Source organism: Haliotis cracherodii, unplaced genomic scaffold (genome assembly GCF_022045235.1).
Source record: "Haliotis cracherodii isolate W230 unplaced genomic scaffold, xgHalCrac1.p SCAF_2, whole genome shotgun sequence".
Classification (NCBI taxonomy): domain Eukaryota; kingdom Metazoa; phylum Mollusca; class Gastropoda; order Lepetellida; family Haliotidae; genus Haliotis; species Haliotis cracherodii.
Genome location: NW_027266275.1, coordinates 8139981 through 8154234, shown reverse-complemented (window position 1 = coordinate 8154234; position 14254 = coordinate 8139981). Strand labels below are relative to the sequence as shown.

Sequence of the window (14254 nt, the reverse complement as noted above, 5' to 3'; positions counted from 1 at the left end):
AGACAGCGATCGATGATCTGATATCGTTCAATAACCTTTAAATAGCCAATTTGCAAATTCCTATTCATTCCGCATGTTCCCGTGTGTTTTCTTCAGGTGAACAATTGGCTTGCCTTAGCGTGTGTTTGAGGCGGTTGCCATCTTTGGGGCAGGATATGCTCACCTTTTCGCGAACACCTGGTATCGTTACTATTTGATAGTGATTCATAAACACATGCTCACGATATAGTCGGAACCGGACAATTCTCTGTTGGCAGGGATTTCTTATAAATATGGAAATGGTTTTGTCCCTTTTATTCATCTACAAGTGCTAGAATGTACTCAAGTTCAATCAAATAAAATAAAATTGAGTTTCCCTCGCGGGTTGGTATATCAGTGTCAACAGTTCTAAATTAAGGGATAATATGGTCCTTGCTTTATTGCCATTGAAAGACGCTGATATATAGATTCATATGTTCATGTACAGAAGAATATTTATATTTGCTCTGTTTAATATTCGGTTCCGAACAAATGGTTCAATTTCCCATTTAAATTTACTTGAACTTCACAGAATAATAATGAATATAGATTAATTATTGTTCTTCCTCCCTTCCAGCTGTCTTCCTTCTGTCATGGGTACCATATTCCATAACGTCACTGATAGCAGCGTTTGGATTCCCCCATCTCATCTCACCTCTCATGGGTACCATTCCAGCCATTGCAGCTAAACTGTCTGGCCTTTGGAATCCCATTATCTACATGGCTACCAACAAGCAATTCCGTGTAGCTTTTTACAAGTTGTTGCCGTGCCGTCGAATTAGAAAGCGGTTGCTAAAAGACGACACTCCCGGCATCCATGCAGGTACCGTGATTGAATCGATTGGTAACACAACATATCCCCGCTCAAAGAACACAAAACCTACTTCAGTGGTGCCGTCTTCTTGTAGGGTCAACCTAAAGCTGGTTGTTGTCGGGGAGAAGAGCGTCACACAAGAAATTGGTGACATCGGATCTACCAAACAGGGTTCGCCATCAGAAAGGAGTGGTATGGTTGCAACGACAAGTAAGCCGTGCGGTACACCCATCGAACCGTATAATCATGGAGTGGTGATCAGTGTTCAAAATCACAACTTCGAAAAAGATCTTCGAATATATGGTTAGAAACATAACACTGAATACATCAGATCATGAGGTGAGGTGAGGTGAGGTGAAATTGGGTTTAACGTCGCGTCCAAGATTATTGCACTTATATAGCGACGTGCATGAACGTGTGTGTGTGTGTGTGTGTGTGGCTGCTTGTACTAGACCGGACTGATGCCGATTTATACTGCTAGCCCACTGAGATACCATGCCGCAGTTTAACATGAATACCCCACTCAGACACAGTATACTGACTCCGAGCCGACCAGTCCTTGCTTTAACCCCTTAATGCCGAGCGCCAGACAGGGTAACAACAAGTACCATCTTTTAACGTATTTCAGTATGACGCGACCGGGGATCGAACCCCGGACCTTCCGCTCTCGGGGCGGGCGCTCTACCATTAGACCACGGAGGCGGTCGCGTTAACACAGCTTGTTAGTGAGTTGGAATATCATTGGTTAGCATTAAAATAAATGATACACACTTGAGAAATGGATTTGACACAAAATGTTCCTAACTAGGTGTCAACGACTATTCCACGTCCATCAAATGCAATAAAAATAGAAACAAGCGTTACTACGAAAGCCTTTTAGGCCATTTGTTTTGTTGAAATGTCAAGATGCGTAAGTTGAAATTTCAAGATGCAAAAAGTTGAAATTTCAATATATTAAGCTTCAAATTTCAGGATACTAAGTTGAAATTTCAACTTAATAACTTGTAATTTCGACATAGAATCTGGAAATTTCAAGTTAGTATTTTGAACTTTTAAGAAAAGAAATTAAAAAATTAATGGCCCTGAAAGGCTTCCGTACATTCCAGAAGATGAAGACGTGAAAAAAATTCCATCAACGGGGACGTTAATAGCGGCTGTCAGAGTAGAGGATAATATTGATTTTTGGTCATTCATAAATTTAAATGGAATCAGAGGAGCCTAATGAGGTCCAAAAAATTTTTAAAAAGCTCGGTCAAGGCGACAGGTAACATATCCCTATATTGTATTGTAGGTGAGTAATTGAGTGAGTGTATAAGTTCGGGTATTTCCGCCGCTGTGTGGCAATATTCCAGACATATCACGACTGGAAGCACCAGGGCTCTAAACATTTTACCCATGTGGAGAATCGTACCAACAAACGCTTTAAGCAGAAGGCTACCAAACCGCCCCGACAGAGAGTACAATACTACAAATAACCTTCGTTTTGCATAATGATTGCTGTTAAAACTACATATTTTTCACTTATCGCATACAGAAGGGGTATTAAACTACATTGTTATCAAGTATTATGTCGATTCTTCTTGAGAATTTTGATTTAACCTGACACGATTGTGTGGTACCACCGTCCAAAGACGGGACACATGTGCAAGGTAATGCATGGACTGTGATATGACATTACAGTTCGAATAAAGGGAAGTGTTAAATTAGGTTTATTTTATTATAATCATTTTATCATATTATTCATTTATATACCGCAGGTAAAGAGGTACTAGTATCTGCTCAAATGCGTCATTGTGTTTTCAGCCATAACCTATTGTCACGCATATTATTAATAATAGTGATAAGTGAATTTGAATTAATAATTAATTCCATTTTGTGTGAACTGTGTTCCTTTTGTGACAGAAATGTTAATACGAATAACCCTAAGGTTCCAAGGTATGCAACTGATTGTTTGACACCTAGTGAAGAATCTTGTCACTGGTTTTTCAGAAACGTGTGTGTAAGTGTCCTTCCTACTTGTTTCTTTCTACAGGCTACCTTTAACCTTGAGATCATTGTAAATAGCATCACTAGTGTTGCTTTGAGCATTTCGCATGTTTGATTCATTAACTGGAAACAAGCCGACTCTATGATGCACTGTTGTGAAGCCTTATTTCAAATTAAAGTGTGATACATCTAAATGCTAAAGATTGTTGTTGTCAACAAATAGTAAAACGACGACAAACGGCGACTATGCTTGTCGTAAGAGGGATCGGGTGGTCAGGCTTGCTGACTTGGTTGATACATGTCATTTGAATCGCAGTTGTGTGGATCGATACTTATGATGTCAATAACTGGATTCTCTGGTCCAGACTCAATTATTTACAGACCGCCATCATGTAGCTTGAATATTGCTGGGTGGGGCGTTAAACAGACCGTCGTGTATTGGTCATTGATGTCAGATACAGATTTCTCAGCAATGCTGTTGCTGTTGTTGATGAAGCTTGTAATAAAATGTATATATATATATATATATATATATATATATATATATATATATATATATATATATATATATACTTACTTTACTTTTTTAGATTATTCTCCTCTATGATATTTTCAAACTGTGTAATACACAAAGTAAAATACATTTCAGCTGACGCAGTATTACGCTGACTATTTATGTCTTGAATTTCATTCACCAACAAGTAACCTTCAAAAATATCTTTCAATAACCCATAACCTTACCTTTCCGAAATAATGAGATATTTTACATTCAAAATACCAATACATTTTCAACTTCTACAATAACCCCAAATGGCAAAAAGGAAAGGTTTACTAATACATAGAAATTCTTATATTTATTGACAATATCTTTCCTCGAACAAACCCGAAACTACTTGTCATATGACGTTTTCCTGGCCTTTTAGAAATAGATCTCTAAAACAGTAACGTTCACTAAATATTCAGAAAAATGCCGAATTGTTCTGCCTAAAACACACTAAGAATTTTTTGTAACTGAAACGTACAAACCAATCTGAAAGAAAACAACTCATTGTAATATGTATGCCATGTGTGCAGACGGCTTTCATGTATACTGACATGATACAAATAACTGTTGAATATACATTATTATTTGAAGCAAATCAGATGATGTCCATACTTTTTACCTGCTCATACATGTATATGAAGCATAATTGGTAAGTCGAGGTTTTCTGTATTCAATGTCTGTGGAAGTCAATAAATGTGCTTTAATGATGGTTCGAGTTGTGCAGAGTTGCCTCACCTAGGCGTATAAGGACTCAGTTACCTTGGGTTCGAATCTCAAAATCGCAATCATTATGATTCTTAGTTTGTCAGTTCAAGAAACGTTCTCATGGGTTCGACACAGCGGTACTTCTAAGATCTGTACACCAGGATTTGCTCTCACATGATGGTGCTACGCCGTGATATAACTGAAATATTGTTCAATGCAGCGTTAGACCCAACTCGCGCACCAGTGGAGACATATGTGCGCCGTCCTCAAGACTTTCACACAACGCAGCCACGAACGTGATATAACAGAAATAATCAATTTTTACCAGCTCTATCCGACAAACTATTTTGTTTACTGAGCACCCTCATACAATCTATTCATTTTCACTATTAACAGAAACGAATGACGTTTGGGTATTTTCAACAAAACAAATTATTCATTTATTTCACCACTGCCAAGAAACTATTCATTTTGGATATATTACCGAACAAAACTGCTTTCAGTTTCAAATTACTTTGCGTCTGATTGTGATTTTATGGGTGCTTTCGCGACGCCAGAGGCACATAGACATATACATTTACCTTAAATATGCAAGGTGCAATATGCAATAGTGCAATATACCGCTCAAAAGAACACCCGATATTGCTATACTTAATCTGCCATCCTATGTAAAGAATCGTGTGTTCTTTTACTTCTTTTTAGAAGGATATATCGGTATACAAATTTTGAGCAGAGCCAAAAATGTCTTGCAACTCGAAGCAAGAGGATGCACGTTGTTTATATTCACTATAAGTATTTGAGACAAGTTGAATTAATACAACGTCGATTCTCAAAAATTCAAAGGATTTGCTTGCAATTTTGCAATCTCAGTTCAATTCTGTCAAAATATTCAATATGTTCAACTTTGTACACCACGAGCCCAAATAACAGAAAACGTCATTCCTTTATCCATGGGCCGGGCCATTTGTGATTGAACGCAATGGCCATATATCTTCAGAGGTTAAGGAAAATGTGTTAAAAATGAAATCAAATACAATCTGAAGTTTACTGAGAAAACAATTGTGTGAACTGCTAGACTTTGATAACATCTTTGTACAATTTGGGGCTAAGACATTTAGGTAAGAAGTAGGTATCCTCATAGTCATCAGTTGACCTCCCCTTCCTGCTGATCTCTTTCTTCATGTACATGAATCGGAATTTCTTCTTGGATTGGCAAAGCCCAAAATATGACCGAAAAGTTTAACTTAAGCATTAGGTATATCGACCATTTAACATCGTTCAATAACTATCAAATAGCCAATGCCCACCCACTATTTTACCCACCTGAACCAGAAATAAAGGACACTAGTTCTATCGCCTTATATGTTTCATATTTAGATCTATACATACAGATTCAGACTGACAAAACATTTTCCACAAGACTGTATGACACGAGGGAAGACTTCAACTTTCCAAAATTCTTGGGGGCGGTCGGGTAGTCTAGTGGTTAAAGCGTTCGCTCGTCACGCCGAAGTCCCGGGTTCGATTCCTGACATGGGTACAATGTGTGAAGCCCATTTGTGGTGTATTCGCCGTGCTATTGCTGGAATATTGTCAAAAGGGGCGTAAAACCATACTCACTTACTCACTCTAATAATCTGCTTCCCCTCTTAGTCGAGCAATATTGCAACAGCTCCCTCCTTTGGTGTCCTGGGGCACGGGTGGCCCAGTCTTCAAAGGCGCCGCGATTCGCTGTGCAGAGTTGCGTCCTTTGGGCACGCCAGAAACCTCTGATTGAATCCCAGTTCGCCCCGATTATGTTTCTAGGTTTGTCAGCACCATACCCGTGCTCGTGGCTTTCACCGAAATGGTAAACGTCTGAGACCTGCATCACTTCGGGCTTTCCGTGATATAACTGGAATACTGTTAAAAGCGGGATTAAAACCCAGCTCACTCATTCACACTCCTTTGGGGTCTACATTTCACAAAAATTGAGGTTCAATCGAGCATGCTCTTTCTGGGAAGATTGCAAAGAGCGTCATACAACTCTTGCTCAGAAGTTGTTTGATCACGGTTACAACATTCAAGGCATTAGTAAAACATTCAAAAAAATTATGGTAGACATGTGGAGGACATTTCCAAATCTACGAAAGAATTATGCCTGATGCAAGTCCCTATTTGTACTTGTACCATAATGTTCCCGTGTTTTGTAGGCGAACAATTGACTTGCCTTTGTATGTGTTTGTGACGGGTGCCACCGTTGGGGCAGGAACCGCTCACCTTTTCGCAAACACCTCGTATCATCACTATTTGGTGGTGATTCATAAACACGTGTTCATGATATGGTCGGAATTGTACAATCGACTCTGCTTTTGGGTTTTGTCGCTATTACTTACGAGTCAATGAAAGTCACGTGACACAGCACGCGTTGACTTCAGTCCAATCAAACAACTGTTTTCTGTCAATTTTCAAATTGCTTTAATTCCATGACAATGGCAGATTGAAACATGTCGGCAAGATGATACCAATATCACTCGTATTACTTCCGGCTTTCCTCCCACATTAAGCTGACTAGCCGTGATAAAACTGGAATACTGTTCAAAGCGGCTTTTAACCAAACTCACTCACTATTCGATTAGAAATTTTAATTCCCTCGATTAACCCAACTCACCTAGAATCTGTGTCAACGCACTTGGCGGGAGTGGTAACGTTGTTCTTTTATACGCGCTTCACAACATTAGGTATGATAGAGTTTGTTCCCCTACACTTTCACAACCCATACAGTGCATTGTGGAGACACCATGATTACAGTGAATGTATGAATGAATGTTGTTTGTTACGCCACAGTCAGCACTATGTCAGCTACATCACGGCGAGGTGCAAACAATCGAGACTGGGTGAGGCAAACCACCGGTTGACAGCATGAGCAACGATCGCCGTCTGGGTCACGCACTATCCAGGTCACGCGTACTTTGTCACCACACGGTCCGCAACAGTCCGCTTTTGCGACATGCATGAGGGTGCCAACCCCATATTGGTATGCCAGATGCCGAGGCCTATATCTAGATGACCCACTGCATGAATGAATGGATACCATGAAAGTTTATCTGTCATTCAGATGCCAATATTTCAATGTTGGAATTAATGTTCCGTCTTTTTCTTACAAACAGAGAGAGTTCAATCAAATAGTTCACTCTCGGCTTATTAGCAGCTCGTGAATGTATTCTATGTGAAAACTTTGTGTACACTGAAATAACTTCTTCAAATTGGATGCCAAGACATACCGGATGCCTAGACAGAGTGAGTATTGTTTTACGCCGCTTTTAGCAATATCCAGCAATATTACGGCTGGGGGACGCCAGAAATGGGCTTCACACATTGTGCCCATGTCGGGATTCGAACCCGGGTCTTCGGCGTGACGAGCGAACGCTTTAACCACTAGGCTACCTAACCGCCCCGCTTAGTGAGAGAGGGGTGGTGACAACCTGGGGACAACCCTATTCCAGATTCCGGCGTCAGGATGCAATGCCACACCAGAAAACACATTTACGCATTTTCGGGTGATATGGTTCCATTTTGAAATTATGCATAATCTGCAGCAATATGTCATCTTACTCGGGCAAATCAGTAATTATTAGTACGAATATCGATCAGCGATGGAGCTGCCGAAAGATCGAGCTGTTTTGAACAGTAATTCAGTTACATCACGGTTGGCCAGACGAGTGATTATCACATTTCTGTAACGAACTTTAACGTAGGGCAATATGTGTGCCTCTCTGCAGCACATATTCCTCTCACGACTAACCATGTTTTCCATGAGATATGCTTTTTTAATTGTTAACAAAACCTAGGTATTTGGAACAAGAAGCTGCTGACCGAGTGATAATAAAGGTGTGTGTGTGTGTGTGTGTGTGTGTGTGTGTGTGTGTGTGTGTGTGTGTGTGTGTGTGTGTGTGTGTGTGACTTAAAATCCTTGTTAAAACTTATAAAATTAAAAAATTTACAGTTTTTATATTAAAGTGTGTGTCTGTGTGTCTGTGTCTGTGTGTCTGACTTGTTTGATAGGCATTACTTAGAAGTCGCTTGACAACGGTATAAGGATATATACCGAAACGTCGTTTTTTTACAGTATTAAAGAAGTTAAAGAAGTTGTTATCCATAAAAAGTGTGTCTATCTTGTCTGTGTGTCTGCTTGTACTAGTTCGGACTAATGCCGATTTATAGTGCTAGCCCACTAAGATACCATGCGCAGTTTAACATGAATACCCCACTCAGACACAGTAAACTGACTCCGAGCCGACCAGTCCTTGTTTTAGCCCCTTAATGCCGAGCGCCAGACTGGGTCGTCGTTTAGTATGAACCCTCGACCTTCCGCTCTCCAGGCGGACGCTCTACCACTAAACCACGGAAGCGGTCTAACGAGAAAGGAAAACCAAGCCGGAGAGCGGAAGGTCGAGGGTTCGATCCCCGGCTTGACAGCTTCTTGTTGGAGGAAAGCCAGAAATGAAACCCACGTGCAAAGTGCTGACAAACCTAGACACGTCATCAGGGCGAACAGGGAATCGAAACCTTGATCACAGGCTCCTGGTACGCCTAGGGGACGCAATGCCGCACAGCATGGCTGTGCCAAACGTGCCCCCTATTCGTATTAGGCTGTACCAGATAGCCACCCATCCAATCTACGAGCCGCGGCCATTCTGACCATCTGATACCCATTTTACACAACCAGACACCCAAAGGAACTCCAGTCCTGTTCTGTCTCAGATCGCACAATAGGTTTAATGCGCAAGACAATTGTATACTGTTTCAATACGGGCTACCGTGCTCTGGCAACGTTCATATAGTGGCATTAATATACACTTTCAAGTGTGAGAAAGAACATAAAATTTAAGATGACGATTCCCCTTTTCACCTTTCAAATTTATTAGGTCATATACTGCATGACCTGGCCAGAAGAAGTCATCAGTGGACATCACGTCCCTGAATAGTGACTGTGAAGTCGCCGGTACGACAGGGTCCAACTGATAGTTTATGCATGACCTGGCCAGAAGAAGTCATCAGTGGACATCAACTCAATAAATCAAGGGTGTTGTCAGATTCCAATACCAGGCCACGTTTCACACGTTGTTCGGTTTGAATTGGTCTCAATCAGGGTCCAACTGATAGTTTATTTATTTGCTTTTACAATGGTTACGGTCATCGAAGCGAGTGTGCGCATCAATATGTTTTCTTGATAAATACCGTAAGCATCGTTTGCGAACAAAGTTTGAATAAGTTACCGTCATAGCTAGGGCTTGTTCCATACCCTGTGTTGATGACTATCGAGATTTGACACGATGGTTTAACAGATGTCCGTAATTAGGTTCCACGTAAGTTGGTTGGTTGGTTGGTTTGTTGTTAAACGCCGCACTCAGCAATATTCCAGCTATATGACGGCGGTCTGTTAATAATCGAGTCTGGACCAGACAATCCAGTGATTAATATCATCAGCATCGATCCACGCAATTGGGATCGATGACATGCATCAACCAAGTCAGCGAGCCTGACCACCCGATCCAGTTAGTCGCCTTTTTACGACAAGCATAGTCACCTTTTACGGCAAACATGGGTTGCTGAAGACCTATTCTACCCTGGAATCTTCACAGGTTTCCACGTAAGTGTAATTATATAATATTATATGATAATGGTATGTTTCTTTGGGGAATCGAGCCATGTTTAGATTTCTTATAGGGCTAGAGCCGATGCAAGTTGGAAATCTTGTGGGTTGGAATTCCGGTTCGCCCCGATTATGTTTCCAGGTTTGTCAGCACAATGAGTGTGCTCGTGGGTTTCACCAAAATGGTAAACGTCTGAGACCTAACTGTTCTAGACCTGCATCCCACATTAAGCTGACACGTGGTGATATACCGGGGATGCTGTTCAAAACGGCGTTAAACCTAACTCACTCACTCACTCACTCACAACTACCACTACCACTACCACTACCACAGTCCACCGATTTCATAATCATGTATAATATTAGCGCTTCAAGCTACTGTCATGTATTGCGGGGACTTTGTAAAATAATGTATTGTGTGAGTTGTAACGCTGTATCGAACAGTATTCTGTTGTTAGAAAAGTTGCGTCCCATGCCCATGCCAGGATCCGATTATCGTTGCTTCGAATGCCTGACACACCCTGATATAACTAAACTACTTTATAAACTGTGTTAAACGAAACTCACCCAGTCCTGTTTTAGGAATTAAAACAAGGGAAATACAATATAGAGTCCTAAAACGTCAAGAATATTGGTAGATTCACCACAATGACTTTCAGTTCTCATCTTTATTTGTTTTGCCCTCAAGAATAGCAATTTCACATATCAGGTCGTCTCGTATCTTAACCTTGTTTACACAAGTTCTTTCCACCGACTGAAAATGTTAAACAATGTAGATGAGCAGTAAATTTACAAGTAGCGGTAGTATTGTTATAGACGTTTAGTATATAACCAGTAAATGTACAGGTGATGGTAATATAGTCAGAGAAGTTCCCTATATAATCAGTAAATGTACAAGTAACGCCGATATTGTTTTAGAGGTTCTGTGTATAACAATTAAATGTACAAGTAACGGTGATATTGTTTTATAAGTTCTGTATATAACCAGTAAATGTACAAGTAACGGTAACATTGTTTAAGAGGTTCTGTATATAACCAGTAAATGTACAAGTAACGGGGATATTGTTTTAGAAGTTCTGTATATAACCAGTAAATGTACAAGTAACGGTAATAGTGTTTTAGAAGTTCTGATAAATAATGACCTAATACACACGTTATTAAAGATATTCTGATAAGTTTCTTTCTCTCGAGTGCTTTGAAGTATATTTGCCTTTGGATGTGAGTGATAAGTGACGGTGATATTGTTTTAGAAGTTCTGTATATAACCAGTAAATGTACAAGTAACGGTAATAGTGTTTTAGAAGTTCTATATATAACCAGTAAATGTACAAGTAACGGTAATAGTGTTTTAGAAGTTCTGATAAATAATGACCTAATACACACGTTATTAAAGATATTCTGATAAGTTTCTTTCTCTCGAGTGCTTTGAAGTATATTTGCCTTTGGATGTGAGTGATAATAAACTTGATTGCAGTGAATGACTAATTTGATCTGTTTGACATTTGTAAGATAACACTGACCTGTAAATTATGTTTACGTGAGACATAGTGAACGTTAATAGCTTGAATGTCCGCCTTTCGAACCAAATAAAAAAGACAAAACCATTTCTTTAATAATAAGAAATATCTGCTGAAGCCAAAAGTCCATTTTTTAATTCCGACTATTCCTATCAATTAGTTTCTGCAATCAATACTAGAATGCATTATTCAGGCACAATAAAACAATTCTTAGTACGATAATGTCAGGGTAATGTATGAGTCCCTATAAGAGTTTCTGCGTTTGTTTCTGAACAATATGGGGGGCACAGGTGGCCCAGTCGTCTAAGGCGCCGTGATTCGCTGTGCAGAGTTGTGTCCCTTGGGCACACCAGAAACCTCTGATTGTGGGTTCGAATCCCGGTTCGCCACGATTATGTTTCCAGGTTTGTCAGCACCATACCCGTGCTTGTGGCTTTCACCGAAGTGTTAAACGTCTGAGACCTGCATCACTTCGGGCTTTCCTCCCACATAAGGCTGACACGCCGCGATATAACTTGAATATTGTTAAAAGCGGCGTTAAACCCAACTCACTCACTCACTCACTCTGATCTATATTACAGTCGTTTTTTGTTTTGACATTCCTTGCCGACAATATTCGAGGCAATGTGTTCGTCCGTTTCTCTCTTGGTAGTTGCCAAGATTTTAGTCAATCTTGTTCCTGTCCGAATTATTACAGGACATATGGGACAACATGGAGTGCATCGATTGAGGGTATAATTGCCCCTTTTTTGTCAATTTGGCAATTGCGCATTGTTTTTTCCGTCTGCGCTTGTGCGAAACACCGCCATATTTTGTGATTATTAGATAGGTTTGTAATTTGAGGCTCATTACAAACGGATTTGAATCTAAGTTTAAGGCAGAATACAATTTGGAAGGCTCTGCTGAATCAACGACGACATTTTAGTGATTTCTTACGTTTAACAGCTCTCAAACTGCCCTCCTATTGTTTGGTCTGAGCATTTAATCGTGAATGATTTTGTGTTAATACAATCATGGTTATGCGTGGTATCTATGCTTGTCATGGATGGGTGGATGGATGGATGGATGATGGATAGATAGATAGATAGATAGATAGATAGATAGATAGATAGATAGATAGATGCCATGTTTTGTTATTTGTTGGGTCTGAGCATTTAATCGTGAATGATTTTGTGTTAATACAATCATGGTTATGCGTGGTATCTATGCTTGTCATGGATGGGTGGATGGATGGATGGATGATGGATAGATAGATAGATAGATAGATAGATAGATAGATAGATAGATAGATAGATAGATAGATAGATAGATAGATAGATAGATAGATAGATAGATAGATGCCATGTTTTGTTATTTGTTGGGTCTGAGCATTTAATCGTGAATGATTTTGTGTTAATACAATCATGGTTATGTGTGGTGTCTATGCTTGTCATGGATGGGTGGATGGATGGATGGATGATGGATAGATAGATAGATAGATAGATAGATAGATAGATAGATAGATAGATAGATAGATAGATAGATAGATAGATAGATAGATGCCATGTTTTGTTATTTGTTGGGTCTGAGCATTTAATCGTGAATGATTTTGTGTTAATACAATCATGATTATGCGTGGTATCTATGCTTGTCATGGATGGGTGGATGGATGGATGGATGGATGATGGATTGATGGATAGATAGATAGATAGATAGATAGATAGATAGATAGATGCCATGTTTGTTATTTTAACCCACCCAATCTGTGTCCTGGTTGGCTGAGAGAGATCACATGACATGTTAATGATACCAACACTGTGTAGGTACACTCGCGGGTCAAGATCTAGAACACTTCTACATATCATCTACCACAAGGTATTCATTATTATACATTTTTATACCAGCTTCAGACATATGTTCTTTATGTTATTTAATACAACAAAGTCATTCAAAACACAAGTTGCAAAAAAATGATAAAAGCGACAAAATCACTTCAATAATCATAAGACATTGCTGACAGATAACAGAGTCGATTGTTCAATTCCGACTATATTACCATGTCTTCATGAATCACTTTCAAATACTGATGATACCAAGTGTTCGCGAAAAGTTAAGCGTATACTTCGTCAATTCCCCACTGGCGGCATTCGTGAAAATGCAAGTCAGTTGAAGCAATTAATTAGTATTACTTCTTTGGAGACTCAACCTCGTTAAGAAAATCTATAAAATAATATTTTGAAAAAAACTAGGGGTAGTTTTGTTGTAACACTGTTAAGAAGTTATATCTTTATTGTTGAAATGAAAACAAAATTAACCACGAACTTTGTATAATTTAACACAAACTTTGACAATCCAACTTCATGTTTTCCTTCTATTATTTGTATTCACACAAGCACTATATGGATTAGGGAACAAGTGGGAGTAACATACGAGATCGCATCTTAGTCATGAAAGCGACGTCACCTCAAACTGAACAATTCTTCCCCAACATAGAGTGTACGGATCTACGCTATACCAATAGAAGTAATTGCGTCAACAGAGAGTGCGGTACGGAAAACGTACTTTAAACCCATGTCCGTCACCCCAGATTTGTACGTCGTGACCTCCATCCTTCAAATCTTTCATCTCCCCATTCTCCTCCTACGCGTGATCAATCCGCGCACTCCACTACCCTGGCATGTGGAAAAAACGCGGGACATTCACTCACAGAGAAAATATAGGGTATTCTTATGTCTCAGCGGTAGGTATTACGGCCAACTCCGAAAAAAACGACACCATCTTGAGTCTGAGTACAAAAGGCCGAAAATGCTAACCAAACTATCTGGCTTATCACCAGGATTAGAAACGGCTACTTATCGTCTATAATCCGTCTAGGCCAAGATCTAACTCTTGGGGGTTGTTCACCTTGTCCAGAATAGCCTATCCCTTTTAACGTCATCAAAGCTGAACCCTGCATGCGTTAGTATTTGAATCGCCCACCTCTCATTCACAGGCATTCTCAGGTATATCATAGGAGTATCAAGTTTGGAAGAGCCATACTCAACATTCCGACGTGA

General features: G+C 39.7%; 1 protein-coding gene across 1 annotated transcript in view; it reads left to right on the top strand.

Moving 5' to 3' along the window:
- LOC139469592 (pinopsin-like) overlaps positions 1 to 14254 on the top strand; it is a 50324-nt gene that overhangs the window by 13807 nt on the left and 22263 nt on the right. Inside the window, exon 3 of the mRNA XM_071251801.1 lies at positions 596 to 1042. Within this exon, the coding sequence (XP_071107902.1) occupies positions 596 to 1042 (447 nt within the window). The remainder of the gene's footprint in view (positions 1 to 595; positions 1043 to 14254) is intronic.